This window comes from Meles meles, chromosome 20, assembly GCF_922984935.1.
Source record: "Meles meles chromosome 20, mMelMel3.1 paternal haplotype, whole genome shotgun sequence".
Taxonomy (NCBI): domain Eukaryota; kingdom Metazoa; phylum Chordata; class Mammalia; order Carnivora; family Mustelidae; genus Meles; species Meles meles.
In genome coordinates, this window is record NC_060085.1 from 6670771 (window position 1) to 6693272 (window position 22502).

Genomic DNA, 22502 nt, shown 5'->3' on the forward strand with positions numbered 1-22502 from the left:
CCTATTTTGATTCAAGCAATCCGCACTTGTCCAGCGTATATCCCATGACCTTCAGCAAAATTTCTCTATTGTAAACTCTTCCTAGAACTCTTTCCTTACTGCTGTCTGAGCTATTTACCTGTTTCTATATACACCCACTATGAAGACATTGAGCCAAAGAATGTTAGAGAAACATACAAATATACAACATAGAAATACTTCGTTACACATGGCTTCAGAACTCATATTTGTTGCCAGTAAAAATTGAGTTTTCTTGCTTTCCCTGCATGATCCCATTCTCCGGCATTACAGCTTCCCAAACACAAACACTGTCATGAATGTGGTAGATACATTTTCCTTTCAATGTTTCCATAATATTAGTACTGATTTATGCATCCATAGACAGTTATCTTAAAAACTTACTTAATACTATAATAATACATATATTGTTTCCTGAGTTCTCACTTACCACAACAATGTGTTTTAAGTGTCTGTGAAGTATATCCATCTATTTCAAGCACTTCAAAAGCGGCATAGTATTAAAGATGAACTTTATTATCTCTTAATTTCTTATTACAATATTCCCTTTTTTAAAAAGATTTTTATTTATTTATCTGACAGACATAGATCACAAGTAGGCAGAGAGGCAGGCAGAGAGAGGGCAGGGGACAAGCAGGCTCCCTGCTGAGCAGAGAGCCCGATGCGGGGCTCAATACCAGGACCCTGGAATCATGACCTGAGCTGAAGGCAGAGGCTTTAACCCACTGAGCCACCTAGGAAGCCCACAAAATCATTTTCTCCAAAACATCAGATGTACTATATTTTTCATTTATTTACTATGGTTAGCATATGACTATGTGGGATTTATAGGTTATTTTCTTCACAAATTATCCCTTGTTACAATAACATGGAATGTCAATATACTTATTTTGTTTCGGTTTCAAGCATCAGCTTTTTACATATAACTACTATTAGAGCTTTTTTTTTTTTATCCAAATACCATGTTTGTTTCTCAAATGTAATAATAAAACAAATACAATAAAAATCATTTTATTAGAAAAAAATACAAGAAACAAGAGTTGGTGAGGATGTGGAGTAAAAGGAACACTGGTGTTCTGTTAGCGGGAATGCAAATTGGTACAGCCACTCTGCAAAACAGAATGGAGGTTCCTCAGAAAGTTAAAAATAGAACTGCCCTTTGATCCAGTAACTGCACCACTGGGTATTTAAAAGACAAAAAAAAAAAAATACTGATCATTGGGGCACCAGAGTGGCTCAATCACTAGGCATCTGCCTTCTGCTCAGGTCATGATCTCTGAGTCCTGAGATCAAGTCCTGCCTCAGGCTTCCCGCTCAGTAGGAAGCCTGCTTCTCTCTCTCCCACTCTCCCTGCTTCTGTTCCCTCTCTTGCTGTCTCCCCCTCTCTCTGTCAAATAAATAAATAAAATCTAAAAAAAATACTGATTCAAAGGGATACATGCACCCTGATGCTCATAGCAACGTTACCAACAACAGTGTTGTTGGGAAACAGCCCAAGCGTCCATCGACTGATGAATGGGTGAGGAAGATGTGCTGTATGTATACAATAGAATACTAGTCAGCCATCAAAGGAATGAGATTCGCAATGGAGCTAGAGAGTATTATACTAAGCAAAATAAGTCAGTTAGAAAAAGACTAACTACTACCATATGATTTCACTCATATGTGGAATTTAAGAAACAAAACAAACTAGCCAAGGAGGGGGGAAAAAGAGAGAGAGAGGAAAACCAAGAAACAGACTCCTAACAAATTGAAGGTTACTAGAGGGAAAGTGGGTAGGGGGATGGGTGAAATAGGTGAAGGGATTAATGAGGGACTTGTCCTGATGAGCACTGGGTGATGTATGGAAGTGTGGAATCAACATATTGTACAACTGAAACTAATAGTGCACTGTATGTTAACTAACTGGAATTTATTTTTTTTATTATGTTAGTCACCATGCAGTGAGTGTATCAGTAGTATTTGATGCAGTGTTCCATGATTCATTGTTTGCATATAACACCCAGTGCTCCATTCGATACATCCCTTCCTTCATACCCATCGCCAGGATATCCCATTCCCCCATGACCCTACCCTTTAAAACACTCATGTTGTTTCCTGGAGTCCACAGCATCTCATGGTTGTCTACCCTTCTGATTCCCACTCTCCTTCATTTTTGCCTTCCTTCCCCTAACTGGAATTTAAATGAAAACTTTTTTAAAAGGTGAGTTGAATACAAAAATGAATAAATAAAATCAGGAAGAAAAAAAAATATTATGCTCCTATACTTAACTCTGAAATGATGATAATACATGTTGCTGTCTTTCCGGGGTGGTAATGCAGATAAAAGTTTGCAAACTACGTAGAAATTTCATCTCAGTGTCTGGCAGTTGGAGTCCCAAGCTAAAGGTTTGTAACATTGTGTTTACTGATATCATATCCATCATCACCATCATCATCACCTTCATGATCATTTGGAGGACTGAGGGAACAGTTAAAAAGGACCTCTTTCCTGTTCTGATGGGAAGATGCCCAGGAGAAATCGAACTAGCAAGAGACAAAAATAGAAATCTGAATAAGAGTGCTAGGGTCCCTGCCAGAACCAACAACACTAGGTCTTCATAAGGCTTTGCGTTGAATCTTTGCATTTTGGTCCCCTCCTGTCTGGCTATCCCAAATGTCCCAGTGGTCTGCTGAGGAGGGAACAATGCTCTCCCTGTCCCTCCTGTATTCAGTCCCTCCCACTGTACTTCCTACTCACTGGTCTTGTATTGTGTCTCTGCTGGAGGAGGATGGAGGATTGCAGAGCTGGCTGCCTCTCCCCTGCCTGGAGCTGGATGAGGACTGAGGCTTTGTTTCCAGGACTGGCAGGAAGACAGATGCCGGTATCCGTGTCCTCAAGCAGACAGCTCTGGGAGGAGGAGACACATGTATGGAGCCCACTGACCTGGGACTGACAACTAAGAGGCTGGAAAGCACAGGCTGATTGTTTACAGTTGAGAGCTCAAAGCGCTTGGCACATAATTAGTCATATTGGTCCATGTTCTCCCAATCTCTAAGGACTTGCTCTTATTAATTGATGGAGAAAAGTGTATGTACTGGATAGGGGGTGGTATCTAGACACCCTCCTCTTCTCAGAAAGAAGCTGACTTCTATTCCTCATTTCTGACTTCCAAGTTACTTATCTCATCATAAAATTCAGATGCATTTTTTTTTCAACTACAGAGAGCAACATATGACTTATATATATGTTCAGCCACTGACTTAATCAAGTAATTTAGAGACAATTAGGTCTTCTATACCAAGAATCTTATTGAGGGTGCCTGGGTGGCTCAGTGGGCTAAAGCCTCTGCCTTTGGCTCAGGTCATGATCCCACGGTCCTGGGATCAAGCCCCACATCTGGCTCTCTGCTCAGTGGAGAGCCTGCTTCCTCCTCTCTCTCTGCCTGCCTCTCTGCCTACTTGTGATCTCTGTTTGTCAAATAAATAAATAAAATCTTTTTTAAAAATCTTATTGAATTTCTATTTTCTCAGTTAAAATGTATGTCTCTAAGGAGAATTTTCTGGTTTTCTTTCTATAATTCTGGCTTGGGGTTTGGAATGTATATATTGGAGATGTATGTTTTATGCTGTTTTGAGATACAGCTCAGTTTTTAATTTTTCTGTTCAGTGATGTATGTTATTATGTTAGACAATTGTTTGTTTTTACATACTTATCTGGTGACTTGATTGCTTGCTTAAATACATCAGGGGTTCTCAGAGATATCTACATTCAAAATGTAGATGATCTCAAGGCTTGACTGGAAGACAAACTCAGAGTTTGATTTCTCATTAACTGGTGTGAAGAAAAATTCAGTATTTACCCAATTAAATTGCGTGTGTAAGAAACTATGCTTATGTATGTGTGCATCAATGGCTGAGGAAATTCTTAGAGAGCCCAAATGACCAAATGACAGAAGTATAGAGGATTGGAGAAGGTGGTGTGAGTGTTGAGATGTTTTAGAATTCTTGAACAGGAGGAAAATCATATTAAACTGAAGTCACTTGATAGCAGGAAGAGCCCATCCAATACTAAGTTCATTGTCAGTGAGGTTGGCAGCCTATTTGCTTAGTGTAAAGACAGAACAAATTAAACCAGTTATTAGACAGCATTTCAAAAAGCCCAGATTGGTACATCAGAAACTATGTGCAGTGTCTGTAAAGGAAAGACTGGTATGTACATGGGTTCCTGGATGTGTAGCAGAAGATGGAAGGACCCAAAGATGACTGATCATGAGAGAAGAAAGCATGGTAACAAAGCAGAATCCTCATGAGGTGTTTACTAGTGAAAGGAAAGATCTCCTTTACTGAGGACATGGTCCTTTACTAGTCTTGAGTAATGAAAATGAAGATAAGAGTTAAATTTATCCAAAAAGACTTAGGTGACTTAATCTACAGACACAATTAGAACCATACAGTAACTGGAACAATCACCACTCCTTGAAACCTCAACTGTGTACCCTTGACCAAGAGATATCATTACAATCCCCTTTTTATCCTGAGCTCACTCTGCAATCTCCCCATTGCATCTCACTCACAATGTAGATTTATTCCTGATACTATGGTTTATCAGTCAGAGTTAAATCAAGAAAAGAGAAACCACACTTGTTATTTTTTTATTAATTTCTTTTCAGCATAGCAGAATTCATTGTTTATGCACCACCCCCAGAGCCATGCCATACGTGCCCTCCATAATACCTAATAAAGGTAATTTTAGTATAGATATGATTAAATGTCTTTGTGAAAGGCACAAAAGAAAAAATATGGTAACAGAACCATTCCTGCAAGATATAGTGACCACACAGGCAAAGAGGCATGGGGAAAAGGTTGGGCATTAGCACATGTGATCTTTATTACCATTATTAGAAGAATTTAGGGGGAAGCCAGATGGAAAATCAGAGCGGTGGTTTAAAGATTCCGAGCCCCTACCACAGCATCACAACTTAAAGTATAGAAGGGAAAGTTTGGGGCAGAAAGCAATCACGTAATTATCCAGCCCAATGAACCACTTGTAGAGTGTGGCACATAAAGATAGATAAAAAAAAAAAAATACCAAGAATATGAGGGGAAGGGGTGGAGTCAAGATGGCGGGGAAGTAGGAGGAGGCACCGTTTCAACCTGTACCCTAACGTGAGCTGATTACCTACCAAAGAACTCCAACCACCCATGAAATCAGCCTGAGATCAGAATTATATACGTCTGGATCTCTACAGGAGCAGAAGACGCCAGTGGCAGGTAAAGCCAACTGGGAGCATTGGACTGATATCGGAAGATAAACAAAAGGGGGAGGGAGCCACCAGAGGTGACCAATTGGAAAGTAATACCGCAACACGAGAGTGCTCTGCGTCTGGGGACCAGCATTAACTTGGAGTCTGGTTGAAAGCACTCAAAAAACAAAGAGCAAAGGATCACGGGGGGTAATAGTGGGAACCTGGGCAGTTAGGGTCAGGGACCTAAGTCCCCGGACCCAGGACAGCCTCTCCTGGCACTGAGCCAGAGAGAGTGCAGCGGAGAAATCAGGTTTCCGTCCCTGAGCCGCCAGTGCGCCTGAACGCCAGCGTGCCCAAGAACGAGTGGGGTCTGGCTCCAGTGAGGGGCTGGGAGCCTGGCCAGAGGGCAATCCTGAAACGCGCGCATCCCACACCCTCCCTTGGGATAGGTGCTCATAGGCACTAGCCTGGAGCTCTGGCATCCGGAAAAACCAGACATTCCCAGCCCGGGACAGCGGGAAAATCTCAGTGTGCGAACTCTGCTCCGAACCTCTCTGGCAGTCTGGAGCTGCCTAGACAGCCACTGCTGCCCTGGTTTTAGGTGCAACAAGGAGCTCCTGCATCCCCAGGGACAGTGACTCAGAACCGACTCTGCCAGCAGCTTTTGCAAAACATTCTGAGCTTCTCTCTGAGAGGGAGGTAAGGGTGCAGTTTGCTCTCCTCTAAACCTCCAAAAACCATCAAAAGCTGTCAAGGCGAGAGAAAGCAGATGAAAGAACATAAAAACCCCCAGAGAACAAAAGGCTGAAAAAAACAGTTTCCTCAGAGCTCACCCCCTTGAGGGGAGCGGGAGGACCTAACTCAGGGAACATCATTGTCTGAAAACCCATGTGGCAGGCCCTTCCCCCAGAAAACCAACAAGGAAGGAAGAAAAAAAAAAAAGACTACAAGAGAACAACCACCACTACTTCATAAATACAACTTTTATTTTTAACTCTTTACCAATATTCTGGTTCTTTTTTTTTATACATACAGATAATTTTTTAACCTATTTACCACCACACTGAGATGTCCAGTACATCAAATACTTTAATAACCTTCTAACCTGAACTTTTTGATACATACACCCGTGTTTTTCTTTTGCTTTTCTATTTTTTTTATTCTTCTTTAATTTTAACTTAGTTTAGTCTAGTTTATTCTTTTTCAATTTTTATTTTCTACTATACATATAGAGTTAAACTTCAAGGTAATCCCCTTTCCCCAATCAATGCTACCCCTATAGGCAAACCAGTTTCTAATCCCCCTGTAACTTAGGAAAGTTGAGTCCCTTAACAAAAACATCAAGATACCTTCAGGAAGAATCAAAATAACCTTCCTCACCCACACTGAGAATCTATAACCATTCTCCCAATTTTTCCTTCTGTCAGCGTTTCTGTGAATTTGTGTTTGTCCTGATAATATATAAATCTTACCCTTGGGGTTCTTTCTGATGAGGTTCTTCCTTTTTCTTTCTTTCTTTCTTTTTTTTTTTTTTTTGCTTATATATATATTTTTTTCTCTTGTCATATACTTTTATCAGTCTTTTTGTTTGTCTGTTTTTGTTTGTATACTTCACAAATCTTACCTTGTGGCCCATTTGGACTGAGCCTTCTCTTTTATCTTCCCTTTTTTTCCTATCTCTCTCTCTCTCTCTTTTTTTTCCTTTTTTCTTTTCCCTTTTTTTTCTTTCTTCTTCTCTATTTCTTTTTCTTTTCTTTTTTCTCTCATTTGGGTGGGGAATCCTGATTGCACAGAAGCATTCCAGGGTGCACATTGACTGCACCACAATCGGTAAGTCCAGCTGCATCTGTTCAGTCATCTCTTACCAAAATGACTAGGAGGAGGAATACCCAACAGAAGAAAAATACAGAGGATGGGCCTTCTGCAACAGAGCTAATGGCTATCGACATAGACAATATGTCAGAAAAGGAATTCAGACTAACAATTATCCAGGCAATAGCTAGGTTGGAGAAAGCCATGGATGACCAAACAGAATTGATTAGGGCAGAACTGAAAGCCACCAGGGATGATGTTCACAATGTTAGGGCAGAACTGAAAGCCACCAGGGATGATGTTCAAAATGCTCTCAATGAGTTCCAATCCAATCTAAGTTCTCTAAAAGCTAGGGTAACTGAGACAGAGGATAGAATTAGTGATCTGGAGGACAAACAGATAGAGAGAAAGGATCAGGAGGAAGCCTGGAACAAACAGCTCAGAAGCCACGAAAACAGAATCAGGTAAATAAACAATGCCATGAAATGTTCCAACGTCAGAATTATTGGAATCCCTGAAGGGGAGGAAAAAGAAAGAAGTCTAGAAGATATAGTGGAAGAGGTTGTCTATGAAAATTTTCCTAATCTCACGAATGGAAACAACGTTCATGTACTAGAGGCAGAGAGATTTCCTCCCAAGATTTTAGATTCTTGAAAGTCCTCACGACACCTTATAGTTAGAATGAGGAATTATGTTTCAAGAGAGACCCTCTTAAAAGCAGTGAGGACAAAGAAGCTCCTTACATACAGAGGAAAGCCCATTAGAATAACGTCAGACCTTTCCACAGAGACCTGGCAAGCCAGGAAGGGCTGGCAAAATATATTCAGAGTACTAAATGAGAAGAACATGCAACCAAGAATACTCTATCCAGCAAGACTGACATTTAAAATGGATGAAGAGATAAAGAGTTTCCAAGACCAGCAAGGCTTAAAAGACTACGCAACCACCAAGCCGACACTGCACGAAATATTAAGGACGGTCCTAAAAAAGAGAAAAAATCCTAACAATATCATTGAACAGAAATATAGAAACAATCTTACAGACAGAAAGACTTCAAAGGCAACAATGTCAATAAAAACCTATCTCTCAATAATCACTCTCAATGTGAATGGCCTAAATGCACCCATAAAATGACACAGGGTTGCAAATTGGATAAAACGACAGGACCCATCCATATGTTGTCTACAAGAGACCCATTTTGAACCTAAGCATACACCCAGACTGAAAGTGAAGGGATGGAGAAGCATCTTTCATGCCAGTGGGCCTCAAAGGAAGGCCGGGGTAGCGATTCTCATATCAGATAAATTAGATTTTAAACTAAAGACTGTAGTCAGAGATACAGAAGGACACTACATAATTCTTAAAGGGACTATCCGCCAAGACGATCTAACAATTGTGAATATCTATGCCCCAATATGGGAGCACCCAATTACATAGGAAAACTATTAATCAAGATAAAGAGTCATATTGATATGAATACAATAATAGTAGGAGATCTTAATATGCCTCTCTCAGAAATAGACAGATCATCGAAGCAGAAAATTAATAAAGAAATAAGAGCATTGAATGAAACATTGGACCATTTGGACCTCATAGACATATACAGAACATTCCATCCTAAAACAACAGAATACTCATTCTTCTCAAGTGCACATGGAACCTTCTCCAGAATAGACCACATACTGGGTCACAAAGGAGGACTCAACCGATACCAAAAGACTGACATTATTCCCTGCATATTCTCAGATCACAATGCTTTGAAAGCTCAGTCACAAGGAAAAGTTCAGAAGGAACTCAAACACCTGGAAGCTAAAGACCTCCTTGCTTAAGAATGCTTGGATCAACCAGGAGATCAAAGAAGAGCTTAAACAATTCATGGAAACCAAGGAGAATGAAGACACGTTGGTCCAAAACCTATGGGATACTGCAAAGGCGGTCCTAAGGGGGAAATACATAGCCATCCAAGCCACCCTCAAAAACATTGAAAAATCCAGAATACACCAGCTGTCTCTACACCTTAAAGAACTGGAGAATCAACAACAAATCAAACCAACTCCACACGCAAGAAGGGAAATAATCAAGATTAGAGCAGAGATCAATGAGGTAGAAACCAGAGATTCAGTAGAACGTATCAATGAAACTAGAACCTGTTTTTTTGAAAGAATCAATAAGATCAATAAACCATTGGCCACACTAATCCAAAAGAAAAGAGAGAAAGCCCAAATTAATAAAATTATGAATGAAAAGGGAGAGATCACAACTAACACCAAGGAAATAGAAACAATCATCAGAAATTATTACCAACAGTTATATGCCAATAAGCTAAGCAACCTAGATGAAATGGATGCATTCCTGGAAAACTACAAAGTCCCAAAATTGAACCAGGAAGAAATTGACAACCTGAATAGACCGATATCTAGTAACGAGATTGAAGCAGTGATCAAAAACCTCCCCAAAAACAAGAGCCCAGGACCTGACGGATTCCCTGGGGAATTCTACCAAACTTTCAAAGAAGAAATAACACCAATTCTCCTGAAGCTGTTCCAAAAAATTGAAGCAGAAGGAAAACTTCCAGACTCTTTTTATGAAGCCAGCATTACCCTGATCCCCAAACCAGGCAAAGACCCTACCAAAAAGGAGAATTTCAGACCAATATCACTGATGAATATGGATGCAAAGATTCTCAACAAGATCCTAGCAAACAGGATCCAGCAGCACATTAAAAAGATTATGGACCAAGACCTGGTTTCTCTGCCGAATTGTCTCTGGCTCAGTGCCAGGGGAGGCTGTCCTGGGTCAGGAGATTTAAGCCTCTTTCCTTAACCACCACAATTCCCACAATTTCCCCTCATGATCCTTTGCTCTTTTTGAGTGCTTTCAACCAGACTCCAAGTTAATGCTGGTCCCCAGACGCAGGGCGCTCTCGTATTGGGGTATTAGTTTCCAATCAGTCGCCTCTGGTGGCTCCCTCCCCTTTTTCTTTATCTTCCAATATCAGTCCAACATTCCCATGCCGCTTTACCTGCCCACTGGTGTCTTTTGCCCCTGTAGAGGTCCAGATGTGTATAATTCTGATCTCAGGCTGATTTCATGGGTGATCAGAGTTCTTTGGTAGGTAATCAGCTCACTTCAGGGTACAGGTTGAAAGGGCGCCTCCTCCTACTACCCCGCCATCTTGTCTGCCTGCATCAATAGATTTGATCAAACCCAATGTTTTATGGGAAATAGACGTGACAGTGAGACTGGGTGAGAATATATTTTATTTTTTATTTAAATTCAATTAATTAACATATAATGTTTAATTGATTTCAGAATAGAGGTCAGTGAGTTATTAGCCTTATATAATTCTCAGAGTTCATTACATCATGTGCCTTCCTGAATGTCCATCACCCAGTTACCCTAAACCCTAATCCCTCCCCTCTAGCAACCCTCAGTTTGTTTCTTTTTTTTTTTAAGATTTTATTTATTTGACAGACAGAGATCTAAAGTAGGCAGAGAAGCAGAGGGATCATGACCTGAGCCGAAGTCAGAGACTTCAACCCACTGAACCACCCAGGCACCCCAACCCTCAGTTTGTTTCATATCATTAAGAGTCTCTTATGGTTTGTCTCCCTCTCTGATTTCATCTGGTTTTTCCCCCCTCATCTATGATCCTGTGTTTTGTTTCTTAATTTCCACCTATCAGTGAGATCATATGGTAGTTGTCTTTCTCTGACTGAGTTACTTCATTTACCATAACACCCTCTAGTTCCACCCATATATTTGCAAGTGACAAGATTTCATTTTTTCGATGGCTGAGGAGTACTCCAGAGAATATATTTTCAAAGACAGCTTGAATTTCTACAGGATGCCTGTGTCATAGGTTACAAATACAGAAGATTCCACAGGCTTAGTAAGATTCAATTGTGCAGTGATTTTGCCATACATAGAGTCCCAGAATATTCCCTTAATTCCATCAAGGATGTGCCAAGATAAGCAATATTCAGATATGACAAATCAGGAGGAAGAGGAACCATGAGCTACCAAAATTATATGACCAAAGAGGCAGCTTGCCAACTCCATGTTTGGTTCTGCAATCATTTACAATTCACAGACCAAAAAAAAAAAAAAAAGTCGAAGACTAGACTGTTCTGTTGAGGAGTCTCTGCAAAGCCCTCTTGACGTCCCCATTCCTCAGGCTGTAGATGAAGGGGTTCAGCATAGGGGTGACCACAGTGTACATCACTGAGGCCACTGCACCCTTCCCAAAGGAGGAGGAGATCGATGAACTGAGGTACACTCCAATGGCTGTTCCATAAAACAAGCAAACAACCAAAAGGTGGGAGCTACAGGTAGAAAAGGCTTTGTACTTCCCACCTGTGGATGGGATTCTCAGAATGGAGGAAACAATTCGTATATAAGAACAGAGAATCCCTGAGAGGGGAACACCACCAAAGATGGCACCAATAAAATACATTAGTATGGTGTGGATGGAGGTATCAGAGCAGGCAAGGTGGAAGAGTTGAGGTGCATCACAGAAGAAATGATGAATTTCCACATTTGTGCAAAAGGTAAGTTGGGACACCATCAAACAATGAATCTGAGATTCCAAAAGACTGCCGAAAAATGACATCAGGACCAACAAGCGACAGAAGCATGGGTTCATGATGACTGAATAGTTCAATGGGTGACAAATGGCCACAAAACGGTCGTAGGCCATTACAGCCAGGAGCAGATCGTCCAAACACCCAAACAGGAAAAAAAAGGACACTTGAGTTAGGCAGCCTGCATAGGTGATAGACTTGCTGTGTGTTTGAATGTTCACCAGCATCTTGGGGATTGTGGTGGTGCTGAAACCAATGTCAGCCAAGGACAGGCTGGAGAGGAAGAAGTACATGGGCGTGTGGAGGTGGGTGTCAGAGGTGATGGCCAGGATGATGAGCAGGTTCCCAAGCAAGGTGACCAGGTACATGGACAGAAAAAGCCCAAAAAGAATGGGCTCCAGTTCTGGATCATCTGAGAGACCCAGGAGAAGGAACTCTGAGATAGCTGTCAGATTCTGTGTTTCCATGCAAGCTGCGACACCTCTCAAAAGAGAATAAGAGTATTGAATAAACAAAACAAGTGTAGAGACACCCAGCTAAATGTGCCTATTTTGATTCAAGCAATTTACACTTGTCCAGCGTACATCCCATTACCTTCGGCAACATTTCTCAGTTGTAAACTCTTCTTAGAACTCTTTCCTTACTGCTGTCTGGCTATTTCCCTGTTTCTATATATACCCACTATGAAGACATTGAGCCAAAGAATGTTAGAGAAACATACAAATATACAAACATAGAAATACTAGTTATACTTGGCTTCAGAACTAATATTTGTTGCCAGTAAAAATTGAGTTTTCTTGCTTTCTCTGCATGATCCCATACTCCAGAATTTCAGTTGCCCAAACACAAACACTGTCCTGAATGTAGTAGATATATTTTCCTTTCAATGTTTCCATAATATTAGTATTGATTTATGCATCCATAAACAGTTTTCTTAAAAACTTACTTAATACTATAATAATACACATATTGTTTCCTGAGTTCTCACTTACCACAGTAATGTGTTTTAAGTGTCTGTGAAGTATATCCACCTATTTCAAGCACTTCAAAAGTGGCATAGTATTACCTGAAAGATGAACTTTATTATCTCTTAATTTCTTATTACAATATTCCTATTTAAAAAATTATTTATTTATTCTGAGACACACAGAGAAAGAGAGTACAAGCAGAAGGAGGTAGAGGGAGAGAGAGAACCTTAGGCTGTTTTCACACTGAGCACAAAGCCCAATGAGACGCTCAACCTCAGGATTCTGAGATCATGACCTCAGCCAAATCAAGAGTTGGACACTTAACTGACTGAGCCACCCAGGTGTCTCTTCGTACAATCTTTCTAATAAAATTCTTGTGCCCACATCCATATTACACAAATGAGAATTTCTATAATATATAGGCATAAAAGATGATAACATTGTGAAAAATCAATATATGTACAGTTTTACTATTAATTATCCTTTTGTTTTCCTAATAGAACGTATAGACAAAACCAACTTCATGCTTTTATTATCAAGGTATAGAATCAGAAAGATCCCGGAAGTCTGTGTTCCAATGGTCTTTCCATGATAAACCAACAGGAAAATACCTATTGTGGATAAGGAATAATATTTTATATCACAGATTTCCAAAATAGTTTGAGAAATGCATTACTATTCACAGAAAATCTTATGATCTATAATCATGTAGTAAAGGCACCGGTAAACCACTTATCCCAATTCCTTAATTTAAGATGAACTCACAGAATCCTAAGACAAGGAATTGTTGGTCCTGTTTCTGTTCGCTCACCTGGAACTAAAGCATGTTTGAAAAGAAAGCCACCATTCTACACTGGTGGAGTGCACAGAGCCCTGGGATGGGAATCAGACTAAACATGGAGTATATGTCAACATCCCAACCTCTCTGTGCTGTTATCCTCCATCTAGAAATGGGGAGAACATCATCCATATCAAGATACATGTGGGGGCGCCTGGGTGGCTCAGTGGGTTAAAGCCTCTGCCTTCGGCTCGGGTCATGATCCCAGGGTCCTGGGATCGAGCCTCATGTCGGGCTCTTTGCTCAGCAGGGAGCCTGCTTCCTTCCCCTTTCTCTCTCTGCCTGCCTCTCTGCCTACTTGTGATCTCTCTCTGTCAAATAAATAAATAAAATCTTAAAAAAAAAGATACGTGTGGCATCTAAGAGTAGTTTGCACCCAATAAATACTCAGTCATTGTTTGTAAATCAGAATTTGCATTTTTACAGGAACAGTGGGTTTATTGGTGAAACCCAATCCTAAGAAATGTTTAATGACTTTTACTTTATTATATATCAGGTAGAAGCCTATAATGTCCCAGGAAATTCACTCAAGAATGCATGGCAATTGGGGGGCCTAGGTGGCTCCATTGGTTAAGTGTCCAACTCTTGATTTTGGCTCAGGTTATGATCTCAGTTTTGAGGGATCAATTCTGGCCCCCACTGCCTCTCCCTCTTTAAAAAAAAAAGAAAGAAAGAAAGAAAGAAGAAAGAAAAAGAGAGGGTAGAAATGGTAAAATGTGTCTCAGTTAAGTACAGTAAGTTTTGCCTCCCTTTCTCTTTTAATTTTCATCTTTATGGAAATCTCCAGCAATTTTCAAATGAAGAGTCTATTAAGTGGATAATGATAGGTCTCTTAGAAAATCTGTGGCATAGATACAGAGAAGCACTGTTTTATTTTCCATCTAGATTTATGAAACACCACTGGAAGGAAGCAAAGCACCCAATGCATGGAACCCACACTGTCTATGCCCTATTTCTGAGAAGAAAAGAAGGGTCCATTCAATATTTAACAGAGATCACTGGTGCTCTTATAGCCTACACTGTGCCAAGCAAAGTATAAGCACTGGGAAATCAAAAATGACTGTGACTCAGTTGCTTCCCTCCAAACACTCAGTATCTACCTGCATAGGGACCAAAAGAAAGTTCTCTTTGGACCTAGGGAAAACTGAACCTTCTGATCACAGGATATTTTAGTTGGATAGATGGTGCTTAGCCTTGATAATGACAATAACAACAACCACAATACCTAAAATTTACCTTATCCTTACTATATGCATCTAACATATTTAGTCACATGTTAGGTGCTCATCTTAATTCTTGCTCATTGCCGTTGTATAAACTGGCTCAAAGACATTAAGAATGTGCCCAGTGTTATATACTTGAAAGTAGAGCAGATAAGATACAGAATTAAGTGGTGGGTCCCTGTGGTACATGAACTGACTTGTTTGTTCTGGTTTCCTGCACTTCCAAGAGTTTAAGCAGAAGTCCAGAGGTCTTTTCCAAAATTGTTAAGATAATCTTGGAACATTTTTTTATCTCCCAAGAATGGACTCTAATATCCTGATCCCATATCTCCCTTAGAGATTGAGAGCCAAATTATAGAAATGGAGGAGGAAGTGGAATATGAAGCAAAATCTGAGAGCTGAGGGGAGAAAGAGAGCTGCCCTGAATTGTCATGAGCTGACTCTTTATGGTCTCTACCTTCATCTCAGCCATCTTTTCTACAGTTGATGCAGCAGGTGACACTAAGTGCTCTCTGGTGTCTTCTAGCATGAACAGTCAAATGGGAAGAGCGCAGTGAGGGAGGTCTTTGCCTGGAGTAACAGGAAAGAGAGGTGAGACTTGGATAGGCAGGAGAGAATACTGTCCAGGTAGCCTGTGAACAGTCTCACTGCCTGCATTCAAACCTGAATTCAAGCCCTGTCAACCTCAGGATCTGGCAAAATTTAAAAAGCTTCTGCATAGTAAAGGAAGCAATCAACAACACTAAAAGGCAACTATGGAATGGGAGAAGATATTTACAAATGCCATATCTGATAAAGAGTTATTATCCAAAATACACAAAGATCTTATGAAACTCAACACCTCAAAAACAAATAATCCAATAAAACATGAACAGAAGGCATGAATAAATAGTTTTCCAAAGAAGACAGAGAGATGGTCAACATTGCTCATCTTCAGGGAAATGCTAATCAAAACTACAATAAGATATTATTTCACACATGTCAGAGTGACTAAAATCAACAACACAAGAAACAAGAGTTGGTGAAGATGTGGAGAAAAAGGAACTCTCATGTTCTGTTCACGGGAATGCAAACTGGTGCAGCCATTCTGGAAAATAGTATGGAGGTTCCTCAGAATGTTAGAAATAGAACTAGCCTATGATCCAGTAACTGCACTACTGGGTATTTAAAAGACAAAATAATACTGATCCATGGAGTGCCTGAGTGGCTCTATTGTTAGGCATCTGCCTTGTGCTCAGGTCATGATCTCTGAGTCCTGAGATCAAGTCTTGCCTCAGGCTTCCCACTCAGCAGGAAGCCGTCTTCTCTCTCTCCCACTTCCCCTGCTTGTGTTCCCTCTCTTGCTGTCTCTCTCTCTCTCTCTGTGTCAAATAAATAAATAAAATCTTTTTTTTTAAATACTGATTCAAAGGGATACGTGCACCCTGATATTCATAGCAGCATTATCAACAACAGTGTCGATGGGAAACTGTTTGGAAACAGCCCAAGTATCCATCCACTGATGAATGGATAAGGAAGATGTTCTGCATGTATACAATAGAATACTAGTCAACCTTCAAAGGAATGAGATTTGCAATGGAGCTAGAGAGTATTATACTAAGCCAAAGAAGTCAGTCAGAAAAAGACTAACCACTACCATATGATTTCACTCACCATATGATATGTGGAATTTAAGGAACAAAACAAACTGAAACTAATAGTACACCATATGTTAACTAACTGGAATTTATTTTTTTTCTTATGTTAGTCACCATGTAGTACATCACTATTTTTGATGTAATGTCCCATGATTCATTGTTTTCATGTAACACTCACTGCTCCATGTAATACATGCTCTCCTTAATATCTACCACCAGGCAATCCCATCCCCTCACCCCTCCCCTCTAAAACCCTCAGGGTGTTTCCTGGAGTCCATAGTCTCTCATGTTTCCAAACCCCCTTCTTTTTTCCTGTCCTTCTCCTAACTGGAATTTAAATAAAAACTTTTTTAAAAGGTGAGTTGAACACAAAAATAAATAAATAAAATCAGGAAGTTATAAAAAATATTGTGCTCTTATCTTTAACTCGGAAATGATGATAATACATGTTGTTGTCTTTCCACGGTGGTAATGCAGTTAAAAGTTTGCAAACTACGCAGAAATTCATCTCAGTGTCTGGCACTTGGAGTCCCAAACTAAAGGTCTGCAACATTGTGTTTACTGATATCATTTCCTTCATCACCATCATCATCATCTTCATGATCATTTGGAGGACTTAGGGAATAGTTATAAAGGACCTATTTCCTGTTCTGATGGGAGGTACCCAGGAGAAATAGAACTAGCATGAGACAAAAATAGAAATCTAAATAAGAGTGCTAGGGTCCCTGCCAGAACCAACAACACTAGGTCTTCATAAGGCTTTGCGTTGAATCTTTGCATTTTGGTCCCCTCCTGTCTGGCTATCCCAACTGTCCCAGTGGTCTGTTGAGGAGGGAACAATGCTCTCCCTGTCCCTCCTGCATTCAGTCACTCCCACTGTACTTCCTACTCACTGGTCTGTACTATGTCTCTGCTGGAGGAGGATGGAGGATTGCAGAGCTGACTGCCTCTCCCCTGCCTGGAGCTGGGTGAGGACTGAGCCTTTGTTTCCAGGACTGGCAGGAAGACAGATGCCGGTATCCGTGTCCTCAAGCAGACAGCTCTGGGAGGAGGAGACACATGTATGGAGCCCACTGACCTGGGACTGACAACTAAGAGGCTGGAAAGCACAGGCTGATTGTTTACAGTTGAGAGCTCAAAGCGCTTGGCACATAATTAGCCAGATTGGTCCATGTTCTCCCAATCTCTAGGGACTTGCTATTATTAATTGATGGAGAAAAGTGAATGTAATTGGTGGGGGATAGTATCTAGACCCCCTCCTCTTCTCAGGAAGAAGCTGATTTCTATTCCTCATTTCTGACTTCCAAGTTACTTATCTCATTGTAAAATTCAGACACATTTTTTTAACTACAGAGAGCAACATATGACTTTTATATCTGTACAGCCACTGACTTAATCATGTAATTTAGAGAGAATTAGGTCTTCTGTCCAAGGAATCTTATTGAATTACTGTTTCTCTGTTAAAATTTATGCCTCTAAGGAGAACTTTCTGTTTTTCTTTCTATACTCCTGGTTTGGGATTTGGAATTTATGCATTGGAGATGTATGTATTTTGCAGTTTTGAGATACAGCTCGGGCTTTAATTATTCTGTTGAGTGATGTATGTTATTATATTAGACAATTGTTTATTTTTACATACTTACCTGGTGACTTAATCGCTTGCTTAAATACTTCAGGGGTTCTCAGAGATATCTACTTTCAAAATGTGGATGATCTCAAGGCTTGACTGGAAGACAAACTCAGAGTTTGATTTCTCATTACCTGATGTGAATAAAGCTTCTGTATTTACCCCTTTAAATTGGGTGTGTAAGAATCTGCTTATGTATGTGTGAATCAATGGCAGAGGAAATTTTTAGAGAACCCAAATGACCAAATGACAGGCCTATAGAGGATTGGAGAAGGAGGTGTGAGTGTTGAGATGTTTTAAGAATTCTTGAACAGGAGAAAAATCATATTAAACTGAAGTCACTTGATAGCAGGAAGAGCCCATCCAATACTAAGTTCACTGTCAGTGAAGTTGGCAGCCTATTTGGCTTAGTGTAAAGACAGAGCAAATTAAACCAGTTACTAGACAGCATTTCCAAAAGCCGAGATTGGTACCTCAGAAACTATATGTAGCATCTATAAATGAAAGACTGGTATGTACATGGGTTCCTGGATGTGTAGCAGGAGATGGAAGGACCCAAAGATGATTGAATATGAGAGAAGGAAGAAAGCATGGTGACAAAGTAGAATCCTAATGAGGTGGTTTCTAGTGAAAGGAAAGATCTCTCCTTTGCTGAGGACATGGTCCTTCACTATCCTTGAGTAATGAACATGAAGATAAGAGTTAAATTTATCCATAATGACAGAGGTGACTTAATCTATAAGCACAATTATAACCACACATCCACTGGAAATATCACCACCACTTGAAACCTTAAGTGTGTACCCTTGACCAAGAGATATCATTATAATCCCCTTTTTATCCTGAGCTCACTCTGCAATCTCACTCACAATGTAGATTTATTCCCTATAGTATGATTTGTCAGTCAGAATTCAATCAAGAAAAGAGAAACCACACTAGTTATTTTAATGAAGGTAATTTTAGTATAGATATGATTAAATGCTTTTGTGAAAGGTATAAAAGAAAAAATATGGTAAGAGAGCCATAACTGTCCAATATAGTGACAACATCACAGGAAAAGAGCCATGGGGAAAAGACTTGGCATTAGCACATGTGATCTTTATTACCATTATTAGAAGAATTTAAGGAAAAGCCTGATGGAAAATCACAGCAATGGTTTAAACATTCCCAGCCCCTACCACAATATCACAATTTAAAGTACAGAAGGGAAAGTTTGGGGCAGAAAGCAATAGCTTAATTATCCAGCCCAATGAACCAGTGTAGAGTGTGGCAGGTACAGATAGGTAAAAAAATATTACCAAGAATATGAGGGAAAGAACCACATTAGCTATTGTTATAGAAAACTCTTTCATATCTCCTCCTTTCTGATCTCCAATCACTTTGAGATGGTCATGGTTTGACCATGAAGAACACACGCACATGCAAGTTATTTTTGGATGAAAAGTCTGATGAAATTCAAGAGTCCTCCACCTTGGCTGCAATTAGACTGAACTGGGGTGCTGTTAAAAACTGATCAAGTTCTTTTTACTCTCCAATCTTATTAAATCTTAATTGGTGGTGGTGAGACTCAGCCATGAGGATTTTTAAAGTGTATCAGATGTTTCAAATATGAAGCCAAGATTGAGAACCAGTGATATAACATTCTCTCAAACAACCTGCATCAATACATTTGATCAAAGTCAAAGTATTATGGGAAATAGACCTGACAGTGAAAATGGCTGAGAATATATTTCATTGTTTATTTAAATTCAATTAACTAACATAATGTATAATTGATTTTGGAATATAGGTCCATGAGTTATCAGTTTTATATAATTCTCAAAGCTCATTACATCATGTACCCTCCTGAATGTCCATCACCCACTTACCCCATAATCCAACCCCTCCCCTTTAGCAATCCTCAGTTTGTTCCTTATTTTTTTAAAAGATTTTATTTATTTAACAGACAGAGAGAGATCACACAGGTAGGCAGAGAAGCAGACAGAGAGAGAAGAAGAAGCAGGCTCCTGCTGAGCAGAGCACCCGAAGTGGGACTTGATCCCAGGACCCTGGGATCTTGACCTGAGCTGAAGGCAGAGGCTTTAACCCACTGAGCCATCCAGGGGCCCCAACCCTCAGTTTGTTTCTTATCATTAAGAGTCTCTTATGGTTTGTCTCACTCTCTGATTTCATCTGGTTTAATTTTTTTCTTCTCTTCTATGATCCTCTTTTCTGTTTCTTAAATTCCACATATCAGTGAGAACATACAGTGAGTACAGATGGCTCTTCTTTTCACTACATCTGTATCTTTGTGGGAAATACCCAGCAGTGCAATTGCACAGTCATAGGGAAGCTCTATTTTTAATTTCTTGAGGAATCTCCACACTGTTCTCCAAAGTGGCTGCACCAGCTTGCATTCCCACCAACAGTGTAAGAGAGTTCCCCTTTCTCCACATCCTCTCCAACACATGTTGTTTCCTGTCTTGCTAATTAAGGGCCATTCTAAGTGGTGTAAGGTGGTATCTCAATGTGGTTTTAATTTGAATCTCCGTGATGGCTAGTGATGATGAGCATTTTTTCATGAGTCTGATACCCATTTGTATGTCTTCATTGGAAAAGTGTCTGTTCATATCTTCTGCCCATTTTTTGATATGATTATCTGTTTTTGGTGTGTTGAGTTTGAAGAGTTCTTTATAGATCCTGGATATCAACCTTTTGTCTGTACTGTCATTTGCAAATATCTTCTCCCATTCCGTGGGTTGCCTCTTTGTTCTGTTGACTGTTTCCTTTGCTGTGCGGAAGCTTTTGAGCTTGGTGAAGTCCCAAAAGTTCATTTTTGCTTTTGTTTCCTTGGCCTTTGGAGACATATCTTGAAAGAAGTTGCTGTGGCTGATATCAAAGAGGTTACTGCCTATGTTCTCCTCTAGGATTCTGATGGATTCCTGTCTCACGTTGAGGTCTTTTATCCATTTCAAGTTTATCTTGTGTACGGTGTAAGAGAATGGTCGAGTTTCATTCTTCTACATATAGCTGTCCAGTTTTCCCAGCACCATTTATTGAAGAGACTGTCTTTTTTCCATTGAATATTTTTTCCTGTTTTGTCAAAGACTATTTCACCATAGAGTTGAGGGCCCATATCTGGGCTCTCCACTCTGTTCCACTGGTCTATGTGTCTGTTTTTATGCCATTACCACGCTGTCTTGGTGATCACAGCTTTGTAGTAAAGTTTGAAATCGGGTAATGTGATGCCGCCAGTTTTGTTTTTGTTTTTCAACATTTCCTTAGCAATTTGGGGGTCTTTTCTGATTCCATACAAATTTTAGGATTATTTGCTCCAGCTCTTTGAAAAATACTGGTGAAATTTTGATCAGAATGGCATTAAAAGTATAGATTGCTCTAGGCAGTACAGACATTTTAACAATGTTTATTCTTCTGATCCAAGAGCATGGAACGGTCTTCCATCTTTTTGTGTCTTCAATTTCTTTCATGAGTGTTCTGTACTTCCTCGAGTACAGATCCTTTACCTCTTTGATTAGGTTTATTCCCAGGTATCTTAGGGTTCTTGGTGCTATAGTAAATGGAATCGATTCTCTAATTTCCCTTTCTGTATTTTCATTGTTAGTGTATAAGAAAGCAACTGATTTCTGTACACTGACTTTGTATCCTGCCAAAATCCTGAACTGCTTTATGAGTTCTAGAAGTTTGGGGGTGGAGTCTTTGGGGTTTTCCATATAAAGAATCATGTCATTTATGAAGAGAGAGAGTTTGACTTCTTCATGCCCAATTTGGATACCTTTTATTTCTCTTTGTTGCCTGATTGCCATTGCTAGGAATTCTAATACTATGTTGAACAAGAGTGGTGAGAGTGGGCATCCTTTTTGTGTTCCTGATCTCAATGGGAAGGCTGCAAGCTTTTTCCCATTGAGGATGATATTTGCTGTGGGTCTTTTATAGATAGATTTTATGAAGTTCAGGAATGTTCCCTCTATCCCTATACTTTGAAGCATTTTATTCAGGAACAGATGCTGGATTTTGTCAAATGCTTTTTCTGCATCAATTGAGAGGACCATGCAGTTCTTCTCTCTTCTCTTATTGATTTTCTATGACATTGATTGATTTGCGAATGTTGAACCAACCTTGTAACCCAGGGATGAATCCCACCTGATCATGGTGGATAATCATTTTAATGTGTTGCTCGATCCTGTTTGCTAGGATCTTGTTGAGAATCTTAACATCCATATTCTTCAGTGATAATTGTTCTGAAATTCTCCTTTTTGGTAGGGTCTTTGCCTGGTTTGGGGATCAGGGTAATGCTGGCCTCATAAAAAGAGTCTGGAAGGTTTCCTTCTGCTTCAGTTTTTTGGAACATCTTCAGGGGAATTGGTGTTATTTCTTTATGAAAGTTTGGTAGAATTCCCCAGGGAATCGGTCAGGTCCTGAGATCTTGTTTTTTGGGAGGTTTTTGATCACTGCTTCAATCTCGTTACTAGATATCGGTCTATTCAGGTTGTCAATTTCTTCCTGGTTCAATTTGGGAGTTTATAGTTTTCCAGGAATGCATCCATTTCATCTAGGTTGCTTAGCTTATT

The 22502-nt window shown here is 39.9% G+C and overlaps 2 protein-coding genes across 2 annotated transcripts in view; both read right to left on the reverse strand.

The window, feature by feature from the left end:
• The window catches only part of ZNF699 (zinc finger protein 699), a 415566-nt gene that overhangs the window by 138987 nt on the left and 254077 nt on the right, over positions 1 to 22502 (reverse strand). The gene's annotated exons all lie outside the window — the stretch shown is intronic.
• On the reverse strand, positions 11179 to 12108 carry LOC123932402 (olfactory receptor 18-like). The gene has a single exon (XM_045990536.1). The coding sequence runs from the start codon at positions 12106 to 12108 to the stop codon at positions 11179 to 11181; it is 930 nt and encodes a 309-aa protein (XP_045846492.1).

Coding starts and splice junctions, on each gene's coding strand:
- LOC123932402 (XM_045990536.1), bottom strand. CDS start 12,108: ATGGAAACACAGAATCTGACAGCTATCTCAGAGTTCCTTCTCCTGGGT.